The sequence below is a fragment of the Torulaspora globosa genome, chromosome 2 (assembly GCF_014133895.1).
Source record: "Torulaspora globosa chromosome 2, complete sequence".
Taxonomy (NCBI): domain Eukaryota; kingdom Fungi; phylum Ascomycota; class Saccharomycetes; order Saccharomycetales; family Saccharomycetaceae; genus Torulaspora; species Torulaspora globosa.
This window is the reverse complement of record NC_050728.1, coordinates 644,992-662,583: the sequence shown is the minus strand read 5'-3', so window position 1 is coordinate 662,583 and position 17,592 is coordinate 644,992. Positions and strand designations below refer to the sequence as shown.

The following is a 17,592-nucleotide window of genomic DNA, read 5'->3' as shown; positions in this document are numbered from 1 at the left end:
TACGCTTTCCGATACGTACGTAACTTTTATCGTTCTTCATATAAAGTAAGTTAGTAAATTGAAAATTAGAAATCGTAGAACTACTGCTACTAGTTGATAATGACGCCTTTTTTCTCAAGGTTGAACAACCGCATCCTATAGAGATAGTATAACAGCGGCGGGAAGCCCACGACGCTTAGCAAACTGGTCCTGAAAAGCATTGACTTTGTGCCGTAAACAGCATGCGTTGTATTACATAACTGAATCAAAAATCCCCAAGCAACCGCACACTGTGAAACGTCACCGTAGGTCAAAGAATGTATGACTCTTCTCATAGTTGACCGTTCCACTTCCTTATCTTCATGCTCGGAATGGAATAAACGATTTGGTGCGTTGTGGATATCTTCCACTCTCTCCAAGTAGTACGGAGAAACATCCGGATCAGGTTTCGACAGCTTCCGGACAGCAAATCTTTTCGCCGTTTGATAATCTTTGTAAAAAGCATAGAGCCCGTACCCGTACAAGAACGTTATTACGCAGTTAATGGCAACATTTTTCTTTGAAGCATAAAAAGGTACTTTTTGCGATGGGATGCCCTTTCCCATCCCAGAAGTAGATTTAGCACCGTTGATTCCGACACTCTGCAATCTAAATAAGCTAGGTCTCATTTGGGATGAATATTTCTTTCGATAGTAAGCTAGCTCAGATGTTCAGCTCGACATCCTAGGCGAAAGACGTTAATCCCTATATATAGGCATCTTGACGCAAAGGACAAGGATTGCAGTTGAGTAGGGGTACATCAGCTCCTACGTTGTTCTCCGCAAAGCACTACCACCTTTTCATGTCAGTATCGCATTATGCGCTTCGTTGAGCGGCGCTATCATCGAACATGCTAGTTGAAAAACAAAAAAAAAAAAGATAGAATTAGCGATCGGACTCTATCTCATACCATGGAGCGCTGTTAGAAAAGCCTGCTAGAGACACTACTTGAGATAGATTCGTGGCCCTTCTCGTGTCCCGTTGCGTTTCCACCGATCGATTTTATTTTCAGCTTCCTTTTTGCTATTATGCAGCGTGACTGTCGTCTACAGCTTTTATCTCCAGAAGCATTAGAAAGGCTCGGCCTGCAATGGGCTGTGACTTTTTTTGATAGTGAGCTATTAGCTGAACTGCAATCTAACCGAGTCCAATTTGTAAATACAGTTGCGTAGGAAATGAAAAACTACAAACCTAGATTTCGTGACCGAGACAGTACTAAAGCTTACGTTACTTTGCGTCGGACGAGTAGTAGGAGTTCGGCTCAAATATCCTGCGAATAAACGTCGACAGGCGGTACAATGAGGAACTGGGTAGGTCATGTGACCTCAACTGATGTACATGGGGTGTTTATTTAATTAACTCAATAAATAATTATTTCCGATGTAGTGTAACGGCTATCACATCACGCTTTCACCGTGGGGACCGGGGTTCGACTCCCCGCATCGGAGCTTTTTTTGCTTCATCATGGTTTTTTACATTTCTTTCAATCATAGATCACAAGATAGTGCTGTCATTGTAAATTGATACTGCATACCAAGACCCTAGACTCTAGGCTGTTACAACTGGGCTCCTTCTGCATCATCTGATTTAGTCCTTATATTTATGTTTTGGCCTGTAAGTCGCGAATTTGAAGATCAGAAAACCGCAGTGGTAACAACATCTGAGTAACATTTTGACAAACAAGTGTGAATACTGATCGTTAATCTAGAGGCTTTTGCATCGATTTCCAGCAGCTCCTGGCCTTGGCTTGCACCACGTTGGTATCTTAGGTAAAGATTGGAAACTTTAATGTCCTCAAGTCCCGACATTTTACTAGACCTTACGACGCATTATTCCATACTTGGCCTTTCTTCCGATGCCACCGAGAGTGATATACACAAGTCTTACATGAAGCTGGCTCGTCTTCTGCATCCCGATAAATCAAAATCCGATGCCAGCGCAGAACAATTCAAACTGATAAGTCATGCCCATTATGTTCTGATGGATAAAGAACAGAGAAGCAAGTATGACAAGACGCTACATACCAAGGGTCTATGGGGCTACCTGCCCAAGGGGAATTTCTACAGACACGCCAGAGCTGCGCAAAAGGATGGCAAACATGCCAAACAGGCACAAAAGACGCAGCAGGCTGCGAATCATCGCCAGCCCTATGAGCAGCAACCATACGGCTTCGGTACGGAAAACTCAAGGACAGCTCATCCTCACCCCAAAGTTCCGATATTTCAGTCCTTTAATCTGAAAAACTACCAAAGAAAGCAAAGGTCTGCCCAGGAGAGGACGCCTGATGAGCCTAATGCGCCAGCTTCATTCAAGATGTTCACGCATCGGACTTCTCATGAGGCACCGGAGGACATAGTCGTCAATGAGCCGAAAGATGCTTCTTCTCGATCGACGGAGAAGGCGGTAGATCAAGGAAGGACCAGGAGCTATGCTGGGGAAGCAGAGTTTACTGGCAATTCGAATGAAGATAGTAGAAAAAAGGAAGAGAGAGAAGAAGGAGAAGAAGAACTGGAGGTTGAAAACCTGCGATGGAAAATGCATAAGGCGGATACGTCTTATACCTCAGACGGGGCACCAGACTCCCCTTTCAGTGATAATCAGCATCGACATTATGCCAGAAAGAAACACGAGGCAACGTTACGTGGTCGGCGCTCTGCATCACCTGTCAAATCAATTCCAACTACAGACACTCCCGGTATGTCAGAGAGCTGGAGTGGTCTCAAAAATATTCTAAACAATTTTCCGTCAAAGGAAGCAAACATTCAGCACAACAACCAAAAACATGCAAAAGAAGAAAAGGAGCTCCTGACTTCCTTGCGAAGTAGCTCTCTAAAGGCGCGAAAAGGCTATGGAGGAAACATCGGATTAGAAGATCTGAGCAGCTCTTTACCGCCGAATGACGACTTCTTCGATATGCATCAGGTAAGTGACATTTTAGATGATGTACATACAGTCAAGAGAACAAAGAGAGCTTCTTTCGCGACTGAGAGTTCAGATATTGAAATGAAATCACCTCCCAAAAGCCAAATATCTCGATTGCAGGTCAAAAATTCAGCATATTCGTCACACACTTCCAGAACCCTGCACATGCCAGTAAATGAGCCATTACCAAAGATTTATAAGAAAGATATCATAGCCATGGACCAGTACAAAATAAACTCTCAGGTCGCCCAATTGGAGCTGCCCCAAATGCCCATCTTCCAATGCAACCTACTGGACAGTAACGAAGTGGAGCATTGCAAGCGATCGGTAATCGAATTCAATGCCAGATGCAATGCTTTAAAACAAAACTTACTTGCCATTATGCATGACCGCCTGAACGCAGACCAGGCGCTTGATGAAAGGCTTGTCAAGATCGAAAACGCCGCAAATTGGGTCTCGTGCAAGGATTTCGATTTCGAAGTCGTCAACAAGCTAAGCGAACTACAAAACCGTCAGCGGATCGTAGCCCAGAGTTTTCTGAGTTTATTGAAATCTCTCTACGCTACAGGCCATTAACTGAATTTTGTCAGGAATTACTGTCACTGACATATCGAACTTTTGTCATCTTTGAACCTTGAAGGTATCGCGAAGAGACGCGCCGAACGCGATAATACATCGATCTATATAACACGTATCAACTCTAAGAACATAATTAATGCAATTGAGTACTAGAAGCCAACAGTGGTCTGGGAAGGAATCGCAATGTGGGGCAAACACAGAATAACATTCATTGCGGTTGGTGTTTTCTTTCATCTTTTCTATCTATGGTCCATATTTGACATCTACTTTGTTTCGCCATTAGTGCATGGCATGAATCAATATAGAAGCACTGAAAAGCCTCCTGCAAAAAGGCTTTTCCTCATTGTGGGCGATGGACTTCGTGCTGATACGACTTTCGATATGATCACACATCCGACGACAGGTAAAACTGAGTATCTGGCTCCATATATAAGATCATTGGTTTTGAATAATGGAACCTACGGTATCTCACATACACGAATGCCCACCGAGTCTCGTCCAGGACACGTTGCTATGATTGCTGGTTTTTACGAAGATGTCAGTGCTGTTACCAAGGGCTGGAAGGAAAATCCTGTGGATTTTGACAGTTTCTTTAATCAATCAACACACACATATTCCTTCGGCTCACCAGATATCCTGCCGATGTTCAAGGAGGGCGCTTCGGATCCTAACAGAGTGGATACTTGGACTTATGGTCATGAGTTTGAAGATTTCACGCAATCATCTATCGAGCTGGACGCGTATGTTTTCAGGCATCTAGACCAGCTCTTTCGGAACTCAACCAGAAATTTGACCTTGGATGCTGAGATTAGACAAGAAGGGAATGTTTTCTTTCTTCACTTGCTGGGTTGCGACACCGCTGGTCATTCCTACCGACCTTACTCCGCAGAATACTACGATAATGTGAAATACATCGATGACCAGGTAGCTCTATTGAGTGATAAAGTTAGAAATTTCTTTGGAGACGACGACACAGCGTTTATCTTTACGGCCGACCACGGTATGAGTGCGTTCGGCTCACATGGAGATGGCCATCCAAACAATACTAGAACACCTCTGGTCGCATGGGGTGCAGGCTTGAATAAGCCGGTACTGAACGAAGTTCCTGTTTTTGATAACTACACTTTTACCTGGGGCCTTGAGAATGTTCAGCGCCACGACGTCAAGCAGGCAGATATCGCTTCGCTGATGTCTTACCTGATCGGCGTGAATTATCCAGCAAATTCTGTCGGCGAACTGCCGCTAGCCTATATTTCTGGCCAGGAGGTTGACAAATTACATGCCCTCTACAACAACGCCCGCAGTATTCTCGAGCAGTATATTGTCAAGGAAAAGGAAGTTATCGAATCACAATTTACCTACAAAGAATATCATAAATTTGCTCGTCGGCCGTATCAAAAATATCTATCCCAAATTGAATTATTGATTGAAAAAATAGCGAGTGGTGAGGCTGAATTGACAGCAGAAGCGATCACCATCACTGAAGACCTCATAAAAACGACCTTGGAGGGACTGCATTACTTGACCACTTACAACTGGAGGTTTATTAGAACAATTGTCACGTTCGGATTTGCTGGCTGGATCACGTATGCCTTCGTCATCTTTCTGAAGTTTTATATATTGGAAAATGCGTCGAATTATCAAACATCTTCATGCAACCTCTTTGTTTTCGGTACATTAGGTTGTTGTCTGAATTGGGTACTCTACTACCAAAGGTCGCCTTTCAACTTTTATATGTACCTACTGTTCCCGCTATACTTATGGAGTCAAATTTTCACCAATCTCAGCATTTTACGTGATGGCACACAGGAGTTCTTGAAAGGCATTTCCTTCACGCGAAGAATCGTTGTAGCCGCAGCTATATTTGCTGTTTATGAAGGTATTGTTTATGGATTTTTCCACAGATGGATTTTCACAGTGATCCTTAACGTGTTGGCATTTTATCCTATCTTCTGCGGTATCTCCGCAAGTTACACGCTAATGGGATGGATAATCACGAGCATTCTCTTGTCCACTTTCACACTGTACGATGCTGTCAAGACCGAGAGTCTCACCCAGATCAACTCTGCTGGCCTGTTAATGGTCTTGACTTCGGCTTATGGGCTGAAGAAAGTCTCCAAAGATATCGGCCGTTACACCTCAGCTGTATTGTGGGCTCAGGTTACTCTAATACCCACAATGCTTTTGGTAACCCAAAAATCTGTCACTTCGCTGCAGAACAGACAAGGCTTACCGCACGACTCCCAGTTGGCAGGATGGCTGATCATGGGAATGTCACTTGTGGTTTTCCCTTCACTACATTACTTAAGACCGAACAGCAATTACAAGGTCAGACTTCTAGCGATCTATCTGACTTTTGCACCCGCCTTCATCATCCTCACCATCTCCTTTGAGGCCCTTTTCTACGTTATCTTCACTTGCTACATTGTTCAATGGATTGAGATCGAATCTCAAATCAAACAACTCAAATCGCATGATAACTACCAACAGCTGTTGAGAGTGGCATTAGTCGGCTTCTTTCTGTTGCAGGTCGCCTTCTTCGGCACAGGAAATGTTGCTTCTATCTCATCGTTCTCACTAGACTCAGTTTATCGTCTCCTCCCCATTTTTGATCCTTTTTCCATGGGTGCTCTGCTGATGCTGAAACTAATTGTCCCCTACGTACTGCTATCAATCGGCCTAGGCGTTTTGAATTTGAAATTGGACATCAAGGACTACACTATTTCTGCATTGATCATTTCATCAAGCGATATACTGTCACTGAACTTCTTTTATCTCCTCAAGACCGAAGGCTCTTGGCTAGATATAGGCATCACCATATCCAATTACTGTCTCGCCATTTTATCATCTCTTTTCATGTTGATACTAGAGGTCATTGGGCATATACTGCTAAAGAACGTCACAATTACACGACCAGTCAGTACCACCAAAAAGCAAAGCTAGGTTGCTTTGCATTTCTCTACACGCAATATACGATACATAGAATCGAGGCTATCTGCCAGCAATGAATTCTATGCATTCTTGACAATAGAAATCCCATGGCTATGCCCTCTTAAGATCCGTGATGTTGCGCGCAAGCTTAAAGGTGAGAAGTCATAGAAAAAAGATATCCCTTCGGTTAACCCGCGGATGAGCATTAAATGCATTAATCTATTCTTACTAATTTTCAGAAGTACTGAACTCGCTTTGTTTTCAGTTCGCTGGTACTGTTCATTTTTAGTAAGCCTATTCTTGCAACGGTTTATTTAGACTGATTCGTTCTTGGAGAAACCTAACAAGCTTCATGGCCGAAGGATTTCAGGGAAAGGAGAGATTCCAGGCTAGATACTTGCAGAAATGGTAAAGGAAGGCTCTCCGCTGCTTTCGGCATCGGATACTGCTACAAGATCGTCGAGGATGGACGATCAGAATGGGTCCAGAGAGATCGTCGATGAAGGGTTCGAATACGTAGCTGAGCAAACTGGTTTAGCCTTCTTTGAGAGCTTGATGACCGATGAACCTCAAGCTGGCGAAACTGAAGAAATGCGGTGGCTCAGAGAGGTTCGACTAAGGCACAAACACATGAATTGGTTTCAAAGACCCAGTTTGGCTATACTGTGCTCTCTCGTAATGTTGGTTTGTCTCGGGGAAACGCTATGTATCACTCCTATGATTGGGTTGACTATGAAAAAAGTGTGTGAGGGCATTGCGATGCATCATGGCGAGTCCGGCAAGTCTGCGGATGATGTGCAGTGCGATCCCCAGGAAGTTCAGAGCGTCATGTCCGTAATTTCATCATTCACCATGATTCTGACGGGACTGGCATGCACCTTCACATCAGGTACGTGGGGGGAGTTCTCAGATCGAGCCGGGAGGGTTCGTATTTTTGGGTATATGGCGCTAGTTAGGGTGATCGGCAATTCTCTACATTTCTGGGCGCTACTGCCGTCAACTCCCTACCACAAGTGGCTGATAATACTGGCTGGATCAGTATCATCTCTAAGCGGCGGCATGCTTGCGTTGCTCGCCAACGCCAACAGCTACATTTCAGACATTGTTGAAGCTGATCACCGTGCTCTGTCGATGAGCATCATGATGAGCGCTGTTTACGCCACCATGGGACTGGGGCCCATGTTGGGATCAGTGCTGGTGAAGAATTTTGGTGGGGGAGACCGCTTGCCAATCTACCTGTCGATAGCAATCGGTTTGTTGGCAGCCATTCTATGCTTCACCTCCGTGAGGGAGCCGCGCCATGAGGAAGCCCTGAAGCTTTCGCAGGCGACTTTCGTCGAAAGAAGAGACAGTATATCTAGCATTCGATCGGACACCACTCGCATATCCGCAAGGCTGGCAACCTACGGTAGATACCACTTGCTGCGACTGCTCGATGTGTTCTCCTCCGTCAAGACACTGTGGTTAAACCCAACGGCCGATGGCTCAGTTGTGCCGAGATACACCGTCCTAATGCTGGTTGCCCTGGACATCTTCTTTCTGAGTATGACCGCGGCCGCGATGCCAGCTCTAGTACTATTTGCCACATACCAATACGGCTGGCGATCAGTGGAGCTCGGCTACTTCATCTCGATCTCCGGTCTCGGGAGAGCAGCTGTGCTGCTCGTGATATCGCCGTGTCTGCTACATGTGCTGAGAAGGTTTTACAAGCCTTTGAATCACTCAATCGACCGCATAGACGTGACCTGCATCAAGATATCGTTGGTTTTGCTCACCTGTAGCGTCGCGGCCGTGCTGGTTGGCAAAGAACATGAAGCCGCACTCTTCACATGTGCCGTCCTGCAAGCCCTCAGCGCCTTCTGTTCGCCAACCATACAGTCCGCAATCATCAAGTACTGTTCCAAGAAATTCACTGGCCGATGCTTTGGTGCTATGGCACTAATCAGATCAAGCGTGATGCTCATAGTCCCGCCAATCCTGTTACGAATTTATGGCACCACAGTTTCATTCAAACCAGAACTTTTCCTCTACATTCCACTGACATGTGGGATCTGCGCCATAATACTGTCAAACTTCCTGCATATAATTGATGATGCAACTGCGGTGCCTAAATAAATGTCCAAGAATTTTTTGCCATTCGTTTAACAGCAAGCGCAAGTATTGGGTGCAGTCAGCAAATTCCTGCGGCGATACCGAAATATCTTCCACAGTGCCTCTTGGACCCAACTAGGTATTGTGCGTTTGCAAATTCCGGCAAATCGGAGAAAAAAAATCTAAACAGCTAGTGGAATTTCCTATCGCTTTAGAGAATGTCGTTTCAATGAAGCCTTCCATGATATCTAGCGCAATGAACCAGCAGTAGGCCATCTATCATGAGGGAGACTAATTCGCAGTCTTCGACTCTAATTAATGTTTGGTCGTGTAAAAAGCCCTACAAGCAATCCCGTATTTCTCGGCAATCTAACCTCCTATCGCTCGTAGATTGAACAATTATATAGAGTAAATTTAAAGGAGAGAACGAAGCTGAGGGAGAAGGAGAGTCGTAGAGAGCTAGGCAGGCTGGATTGGTGGTAGGATTTCTTTGAGCTCTAAAAAGGCGTTGGGGTTTAAAAGGATTGGCTTTTAGGAAGAGTCATCTCAAGTGGTCTGGCTTGGTGGGATCTAATCATGTATGTGGATCCTCAAAGGAACAACAGAGTTCGGAATTTGAGTCTCCCAACCGTGCAAAAGAGAGAGGAGATCATGAGTGGACACGAGAGTGGGAACAGCAAGTGTAGCGGCGAGCAGCAGCACGAACATCTTACGTTGAAGAAGCTGACTGAACAAATACGAGAGGCAGAGAAAAACAGGGAGGCACATAATAAGGAGCATTCGGAGGCTGGGACGGAGGGGGTGCTGCAGAAGAAAGCTGCGGATCCAATTATGCGTGGGAGGCCCACTTCGGGGAAATACTGCTTGAACGACTTCCAAATATTGCGAACTTTAGGGACAGGCTCCTTCGGCAGGGTTCATCTGGTGCGTTCTAATCACAACGGCCGTTTCTATGCTTTGAAAGTACTGAAGAAACGCACTATCGTGAAACTGAAGCAGGTGGAACACACGAACGACGAGCGGAGAATGCTTTCTATTGTATCTCACCCGTTTCTGATCCGTATGTGGGGAACGTTCCAGGACTCGGAGCAAGTGTTCATGGTAATGGACTATATCGAGGGCGGAGAGCTTTTTTCTCTGTTGCGTAAGAGCCAAAGGTTTCCGAACCCGGTAGCGAAGTTCTATGCGGCGGAAGTGTGCCTGGCTCTGGAGTACTTGCATGCCAACGATATCATATATCGAGATTTGAAACCGGAGAATATATTGCTTGACAGAAACGGCCACATTAAGATTACCGATTTTGGATTCGCAAAATATGTGCCGGACGTCACATACACCTTGTGCGGCACGCCGGACTACATCGCCCCGGAAGTAATAAGCACGAAGCCTTACAACAAGTCAGTAGATTGGTGGAGTTTTGGGATATACATATATGAGATGCTGGCGGGATACACGCCCTTCTACGATGCTAATGCCATGAAGACTTACGAAAACATCTTAAACGCCGAACTAAAGTTCCCGCCGTTCTTCAACCACGACGCTCAAGACCTGCTTTCCAAGTTGATAGAGAGGGACCTGAGTAAGAGACTGGGAAACCTACAGAACGGGTCCGCCGACGTCAAGAACCACCCGTGGTTCAGTGAAGTCGTATGGGAGAAATTGTTGTCCAGAAACATAGAGACGCCCTACGAGCCACCAATTCAACAGGGACAGGGTGACACCTCGCAGTTTGACAGGTATCCTGAGGAGGAAATCAACTACGGAGTGCAGGGTGAAGATCCGTATTGCGACCTCTTCAAGGAGTTTTAGCAAACTGGGAAGAATGAAGCATTATATATAGATCAATGAATCGGTAGAAATCATCAACAGAGGCATAGACTCGCGGTACCGATCACTACGTTCGGAATGATCTCTTGTTGAAAAGCTTCATAAAGCTTAAGATGTCGAGTTCGATGAAGCTATAGAGGTTTAAGGCTGACACTCCAGGGAGCCAGAATCATGTCAAGTGTAGCGAAGCAACTGAAGTTCTTGAACAAAATAAGCTCCACAACGAAGCAAGCCCAAATTCTGCTCGATGCCACCAAGTACTCGGGAGTCAAATTAACATTCCAAGTGGAAAACCATCACGGACACATGGGAGCCAGGAAGTTTTGGCGTGAGTACCTTCCAACACTGCAATTCTACAACCCAAATTTCAGGATCGACGTAATAAGAATCAAGAATGAGAACACAAAATTCGCCGGCGTTCCCTGTACCTTAGAGATAGTGTCCAACGAGGACAAGGTAATCAAGCACATCGATATGAGGAATAAGACAGACGACATAATAATGAAGGAATTCCTGGAGAAAGTGGAACATGAGCCCGTACCCGAAGAATCTTTGGTGAAAGTTTGAGACAAATGGAGCCTTCTACGACTTCAAGCAACCTGTAAATACGGCAAGCACATAACATGAGATGCGATGGGCATTCATTAAAGCGATTAAAAAGAACCATGCCATGAGGACATTGACTCGTTAGTTAGTCTCTATAGCGATATAGCAGCCTGGGATTAATCAATTGCCCATTACTGGCATCATCTGGCTATAGATATTCTTCGACAAGCGTTGAATTGTACGTCCTTCGGTCAAAGCCAGCTGCAAGCTGCGGTTTTGCCAACACTTTGTAAGTGAGTTTTATGGCAAATGAATAGCTTAAGTAAACTGTCAATGAAGCGACAAGTGATTGAAATGCAAGCTTTAAGGCTTGTCAGTTGAGCATGTTCGGGTAAAGACTCATGGCTTTCTGAGCTTTGTCTTGGCAACGATCCAAATTCAATCCCAAACGCCTTGGCGAGCACAGTCATAGGTCGCTTCCGCATTAGATGTTGCAAAACGATCTAGGCTTATTTGGATCCCTCGCTTCTTCCATCAAAGTAAGAGATAGTCGGTCATTTAGGCCAAATGACCTGACAATCTGCCCCTCACGATCTTATGGCATTGTTTGATCGTTTGAAACCATTTGATGCTCAAGCTCTGCACCAATTTTGAAACAACGTACCACTACATTGCACCATCCCTGTAGTGTATAAAAGAGCGACTGATTTCGTCTCAATGCAGAGCATCAGCGGTGATCCACGGTTCATTGGTGGTTTGGTACCAGGCACAAAGGTTTTCCTAGCCAACTGGGACCGTGCCAATTGAAAACATCAAAGTTGGCGATGAAGTTCTTACATCTGATGGAAGTGCGGCAAAAGTCGAGGCTGTGTTAAGAGGTGACCATGGTTTGGTCACAGTTCGACAAAAGACCAACCACTACGCACACTTGCAAGGTCCCTCGGTGGGGAAACCTTGGGGCATAATCGAAATGACATGCTCCAAGAGACAACAACTGATTTTGAGGACGAAACAGAAGATCCAGATAGCCAAGAAAGGGCGTGGAGGTTTCAGGCAGGTTAACGTGTCTCAGCTGGCTGATAATCGAACAACGGATGGTCGAATTATCAAGATCATCAAGGAAAATGCAGACGATTCCCTCTGACAACCGAGACGTCGAAGATTATGGACCACGTAAAGCCAATGGTCTTGCGGAGCGAGGGAGATGCTTCAACTGGCAATGTGAGGCAGATGATTTACGGTACGTTAACAAAAGACGTCTGGCTCCTCTAAGATGATTTTACACCTATATCGATAGAGATACCAGTCTTGGAGCTTTGAAGATGATCCGGAAGAACAACAAGATGGCACATTCAATTTTGGCAAGTTCAGGTTTGAAATTATCCCAGGTTGTAAAGGTACTGTCGGGTACCTCTAACCGGACTTTTGTCACGGATGAACAGATTGTATGTGCAAATGCCGAATTGATTACGAAAAGACTTGAATCAAGACCGGATTCCAAAAGGAGTTGCTTATCATGCCGTACAGAAACGACATCACAGTGGCTCAAGGTTTCCCGGTTGGGGGATGTTTTTGACAGGATATGCAGGGCTTGTTGGGTTTCTTATTCGCTCACTCATATGCGTTGCAGTAACGGTCGGTCTTCAAGCCCAGAGATCTAAATCCAAAAAGGCTCAGAGGCAAGAAAAGGGAAGTTGTTCGACGGGTTATTGGCCGGTGTAGAGCAATCCACTGGAGGAATCCCTCTTCAAGTGACGTACCCAACAAGAAGTACTTTGACCCAAGAGTCTGGGTCAGAGAGGGCGAAAAGACCATGTCCAAGAGAATTGCCGTTGCCTTGGAAGACTTCAGAACCACCAACACTTTGTAAGTGAGTTTTATCATGACTGAATAAGTTTACTTTTATCGAATTCTTTAGTTTTCGCCAAGTTCATGACCTGCGTCAGGCATAAAAATACGTCAACGGAGCAATATAATAAGGACAACCCACCATGCAACTGAATAGAGATCTTCTTTCGAGCCGACGTGATATGAAAAGATCTAGTTAAGCTACAAGATATGGAACGAGGAAAGTCGAGACGTTTTGGATGGAAAGAAGGTGTCAGAAGACATTGGTCGATATTCAAGCAATTCGTCATCCTACGGCGAAAGGAATTGTTCCGCACATATGTGCTTGTGCCCATTGGAGTCCTGCTAGTTATGTGTTTATTGTACGGCGTGGATCGACTAATCAAGAATTGTATCAAAGTGACGTTTCCGGCAAGTGTCGCGGTAATGTTGATCAATTTCGCATTCATGAGTGTGCTGGCTGCATTTAAGAAGCCCTACGTGGAGTTCTATCTTGGCGTGATTGATGTTCCGCTGAGCTGGGCGTTGAGATGGATGAACGTTTTTTTTACGCCAGCTTTTGTAACTTTGCCGTTGAGTCCCTGGATCTCATGCAAGGAAGCTCTGCTGATAGTCGCGGTTTTCTTGATTGGGTATCTGGTGGCTTTTGTACTGCTTGCATACATTACAGTACTGGGACAGAAGGTGACGGGATCTCTGAGGTTGAGGTCTGTGTTTGTTCGGCAGGAAGAGCTGCACAATGGTATGGAAAATGGATCACGGTTTGCTCCAGCTTCGCAATACAAGGGGAACGACAGCATCTCTAGCAGCAACGTCGCAATCGATAAAGAGGCTCCTGCTGGCGAAGAAAATCGGGATAGTTCCAGTGTTCAAGTTTTTTTTGGTGATTCCAATGGACTAGACTTCCACGATCCATTGGTTAACCTTGCCAGCAACTCTGGTTTGTCACTGTCATATGTCAACTCGAGAGCGACCTCAAGTCTGGGTTCGGAGATGCTGCCAAAGCACGAATATAGTCATCACGATGATGATAACATCAACGAGGCGGAAGATATGATACAGATAGGGTCCTCAAGAAGAGCGACTGCTTCCGCGCCGCCCAATATCCGCCATGGCGGGACCGGTTTGCTGCAGAGGCTGCAGCCGGCACGCCATAAGAATATTGAGACCAGCTCCGCCGTGACTGTGGACTCGTCTGACAGCAGAAGTATATGCCAACGGGCCATCACGCGGCAGTATTCGAGACAGATCGACTTTCACTTTTCGATCAATATGTGGGATGCACATCTGCACCATGTTCTCTACGCTCTAGGGTTTTTCGCAACCATTTTCACTTACTATTTCCAGTGGTACACTACGCCCTTCCACTTCTTCACCGCCGTCTGCATGTTCATGATCATAACGGATTCCCCCTTCATTGTGAATCGCCCCAGGCTGAAGAGGCTTGCTCATCCGGTCATCTGCTCTGTGGCGCTAACGTGGCTTGTAATGCTGATTTCAGTGATGATTAAACACAGAGAAGTGGTCTTCTTCCTACGTGAACTCAAGAGCTACAAGACAGGTCGCACCTACCTTCACCTTTTCGACCCTAGTTACGGCTACCATCAGTGGCCTGGAGCGGGCGACATATTCTCCAGCTGCATGGACGTCTCGATTGTCGGACTATCTCTGCCCATGTACACATATCGCAAGGACCTGAAGAAACACTTCTTCAGCATGGTACCGCCAATCCTGCTTTTTACAGCCGCTTCGTTACTGCTCTACCCTCTAATATGCTACAACATAGGCATCTCGTCCCTACGATCGATCGGTTTCGCCGGTAGAAGTGTCACCTTGGCTCTCGGCGGGCCCATGATATCCAACTTAGGCGGCGACCAGACAGTGATGGCAGTGACCACTGTCATGAGTGGCGTCGTCGGAGCCCTCACAGGAGGTCGCATGCTCGATTTCATAAGAGTCCCCGAAGAGGACTACGTTACCCGAGGCTTAGCCCTCGGCTGCAACTGCGGTGCCATAGCCACCGCTTATCTTCTCGGCGTAGACAGAAGAGCTGCGGCAATCAGCTCACTGTCGTTTGTCTTCTACGGTGCTCTCATGGTCATCTTGAGCGCAATCGGTCCCATAAAGCAATTTGTACATCAGCTGGTTGGTCTAAACTAAATAAGTCTTGCAAGAAGCTGTTGCTACAGCTGGAAGCGCTGCCTAACGACGCCAGGGTCTGGCCTTGAAGCTCGACTGATCGTCCCGCATGCATAGGATCCAGAGGGCTCAGGCTTCCTGATATGTGATTTTGATCATTTTCTTCTAGGCTCGAGCTATGAGAATACCATCGCTCTTCAACTTAAGGGCTGCGCAAACCATACTGAAGAAAACTGTACGTAACTGTAAGATTGGTCAACTGGCAGCATAGAGACCTCATTATCGTATCTCAGGCCGGTTCGCTACAATTGATCAAGTACAGATTTAGGCAGGATACAGAATTCAGATAAAAAAGTGGAACTAAGCAGGATTGTTTCATTTGGCAGAGAACAAAGGTAGACTAGTCGTTGTTTCCAGGGAAACTTGTCGAGATTATAGGATCATGGGCTCTGATGATGATAGGAAACCTCGCAGTCAATCTGTCAAGAGATCTAGATCGTTAACCGGATCATTGAAGGGCATTTTCAAAGGTAGTAGCTGGGCAGCCAGCAGTGCCAGCAATCAGACGTTGGCCCCAGGTACTCCACATGAAGTTCCTCCAGCGGTGGTGAAGAAGAACAGCAGCAGATTGGGGAACATTGCGACGAGCAAGGAGGCAGAGCTGAGTAGCAGCAGGGGAGCTCCGGTACAGGCCCCCAGGTCTCCTTTGCAGGCACCCGTCGGACGCCACGGTATTCCAAGCCTGGCGAAACTTTCGCTACTACAGAGTGCTCATGCTTCTGACAGCGATCGTGTTTCCCGGCGTTCAAGCCCCAATGAGGAGGAAACATCGTTCAGAGCAGAGCGATCATCTTCAGAGAGAGGTAGCGATGATGAGACGAGGAGCTATGTTGCCGCTCAGGATGCTGAACAGGGCGATAGCATGCTGATCGATTCCGTGTTAGAGAACGGCGAGCAACCCGCGAAGGGAGAAACAAATGCGAATTTTCCACCACATCAAAGCCGTGGTCGGGCGAATAGCTGTGTGTCGAACTCTTTGAGGAGGATTGGATCCTCCTCATCGTCGTCGTCCTCTTCAAATAAAGCTTATGCTGCAGGTAGGACTCGTGCTGATACGGTTAGCGCTTCAAGTCTGCCTCGCTTCTCCGAAATGGAGTCAAAGTGCATTTTGCAAGTCGATAACTTCAAAGTTTTTGAAAGTGGTCTTCATGAACACTGCCTTAAGGTCACGTCACTGGTAGCAGATTCGAATGATGGCTCCGAAGGCTTGACGAAACAGAAGTCCGGTTTCTCGTTATCAGGAATCTTCAAACCTCACAAAGAGGACAACCAGCTGGACAATGCCCTATCTCTCATACCGTCGACTACTTGGTCACTTTCGCAGAGATTGGACAGAGTAAGAAATCATGCACTGGAGAGCAGCGAAGGCGATATAAACGAGGAAGATGAAGAGTCAGCTAACGGCGAAAGTACCGATGATCGAACGCCCAGAATAGTGAATCCTAACGCCGCTGTGGGCCCTGCAGAGCTCACGCTAATTAATACGCTATCCGAAAAGATTCAGCGAGGACTAAAGGGCAAAATGGGTAAGGCCGAAGGTGAGGAAAAGGGCAAGAAGGACGGTCCCACGACGTTTCACGAGCAATACGGCAAACCCATTGGAGTTATAGGGCACGGTGCTTACGGAGTGGTCAAGATATGTGCAAGACCTGTGACAGCGAAGGATGTGTCGCCGCTACCAACTTATACCAATGGCAAGAGACTATTTTTTGCCGTAAAAGAGTTGAGGCCCAAAGCTACCGATCAGATAGAGAAGTTCAGTACAAGAATCACATCCGAGTTCATTATTGGGCATTCCTTGAGCAGATGCCACAAGAGAGGCGATAAACTAGCGCCTAACATTTTAAAGGTGCTTGATCTTTTGGAGACTCAAAACTGCTTTGCAGAAGTAATGGAATTTTGCCCCTCCGGGGACTTGTACAATCTTCTGACGAGAAAGTCAAAGAATGGCAGCGCATTACATCCCCTGGAGGCGGACTGTTTTATGAAGCAATTGCTCCATGGTGTTCACTTCATGCACAGTCGCGGCGTTGCGCATTGCGATCTAAAACCTGAGAATATCTTATTTCATCCGAACGGACTGCTGAAAATATGTGATTTTGGAACCAGCTCTGTGTTTCAGACCGCCTGGGAGAAACAGGTTCATTTCCAATCTGGGACGATGGGCTCGGAACCTTACGTTGCGCCCGAGGAATTCATTCACGGCAGTGAATATGATCCTCGGTTAGCTGATTGTTGGAGCTGCGGTATTGTCTACTGTACTATGGTCCTCGGCAATTACCTGTGGAAAGTGGCAGTACGAAGCAAAGATGCGCTCTACGATTCTTTCTGCACTGAAATGGCGGAGCGTAAAGAGTTCTACGTCCTTGAAGAGATGAGACATGTCAACAATGAGCTAAATCGTCTGAGAAGAATAGCGCTATATCAAATTTTCCAAGTGGATCCAATAAAGAGAGTCACCATCGCTGATCTTCTACAAACCGCTTGGATGAGGCGCACCAGATGCTGCGTTTTGTACAAATCTTGCGATAGAGAGAAATGAAGAAATTGCCTTACATAGAAATATTGTGAATAGTTGAACTTCAATTGCATGCATTCAGTCTATTTACAGGGTGGCCGACCGCGCATACT

General features: G+C 46.1%; 8 protein-coding genes and 1 non-coding gene across 9 annotated transcripts; 8 read left to right on the top strand and 1 right to left on the bottom strand.

Annotated features, from left to right (window-relative positions):
* Positions 1–89: 89 nt before the first annotated feature.
* On the bottom strand, positions 90–647 carry FMP33 (Fmp33p; the record flags this gene model as incomplete). Its single annotated transcript, XM_037282270.1, has 1 exon — positions 90–647. One exon carries the CDS (start codon positions 645–647, stop codon positions 90–92), a length of 558 nt encoding a protein of 185 aa, XP_037138165.1.
* A 747-nt stretch (positions 648–1,394) lies between these two features.
* HG536_0Btrna3E lies at positions 1,395–1,466 on the top strand. The gene has a single exon. It is a non-coding gene; the product is annotated as a tRNA-Glu (tRNA).
* A 340-nt stretch (positions 1,467–1,806) lies between these two features.
* On the top strand, positions 1,807–3,516 carry JJJ2 (Jjj2p; the record flags this gene model as incomplete). The annotated part of the gene is made up of 1 exon (XM_037282269.1): positions 1,807–3,516. One exon carries the CDS (start codon positions 1,807–1,809, stop codon positions 3,514–3,516), a length of 1,710 nt encoding a protein of 569 aa, XP_037138164.1.
* Positions 3,517–3,702: 186 nt separating this feature from the next.
* MCD4 (mannose-ethanolamine phosphotransferase MCD4) lies at positions 3,703–6,462 on the top strand (the record flags this gene model as incomplete). Its single annotated transcript, XM_037282268.1, has 1 exon — positions 3,703–6,462. One exon carries the CDS (start codon positions 3,703–3,705, stop codon positions 6,460–6,462), a length of 2,760 nt encoding a protein of 919 aa, XP_037138163.1.
* A 393-nt stretch (positions 6,463–6,855) lies between these two features.
* On the top strand, positions 6,856–8,565 carry HG536_0B03500 (uncharacterized protein; the record flags this gene model as incomplete). The annotated part of the gene is made up of 1 exon (XM_037282267.1): positions 6,856–8,565. One exon carries the CDS (start codon positions 6,856–6,858, stop codon positions 8,563–8,565), a length of 1,710 nt encoding a protein of 569 aa, XP_037138162.1.
* Positions 8,566–9,117: 552 nt separating this feature from the next.
* On the top strand, positions 9,118–10,350 carry HG536_0B03490 (cAMP-dependent protein kinase; the record flags this gene model as incomplete). Its single annotated transcript, XM_037282266.1, has 1 exon — positions 9,118–10,350. The coding sequence occupies one exon, from the start codon at positions 9,118–9,120 to the stop codon at positions 10,348–10,350; it is 1,233 nt and encodes a 410-aa protein (XP_037138161.1).
* A 189-nt stretch (positions 10,351–10,539) lies between these two features.
* Positions 10,540–10,935, top strand: MRP49 (mitochondrial 54S ribosomal protein mL61; the record flags this gene model as incomplete). The annotated part of the gene is made up of 1 exon (XM_037282265.1): positions 10,540–10,935. One exon carries the CDS (start codon positions 10,540–10,542, stop codon positions 10,933–10,935), a length of 396 nt encoding a protein of 131 aa, XP_037138160.1.
* A 2,037-nt stretch (positions 10,936–12,972) lies between these two features.
* HG536_0B03470 (LrgB family protein) lies at positions 12,973–14,922 on the top strand (the record flags this gene model as incomplete). Its single annotated transcript, XM_037282264.1, has 1 exon — positions 12,973–14,922. One exon carries the CDS (start codon positions 12,973–12,975, stop codon positions 14,920–14,922), a length of 1,950 nt encoding a protein of 649 aa, XP_037138159.1.
* Positions 14,923–15,343: 421 nt separating this feature from the next.
* On the top strand, positions 15,344–17,503 carry HG536_0B03460 (uncharacterized protein; the record flags this gene model as incomplete). Its single annotated transcript, XM_037282263.1, has 1 exon — positions 15,344–17,503. The coding sequence occupies one exon, from the start codon at positions 15,344–15,346 to the stop codon at positions 17,501–17,503; it is 2,160 nt and encodes a 719-aa protein (XP_037138158.1).
* Positions 17,504–17,592: the final 89 nt, after the last annotated feature.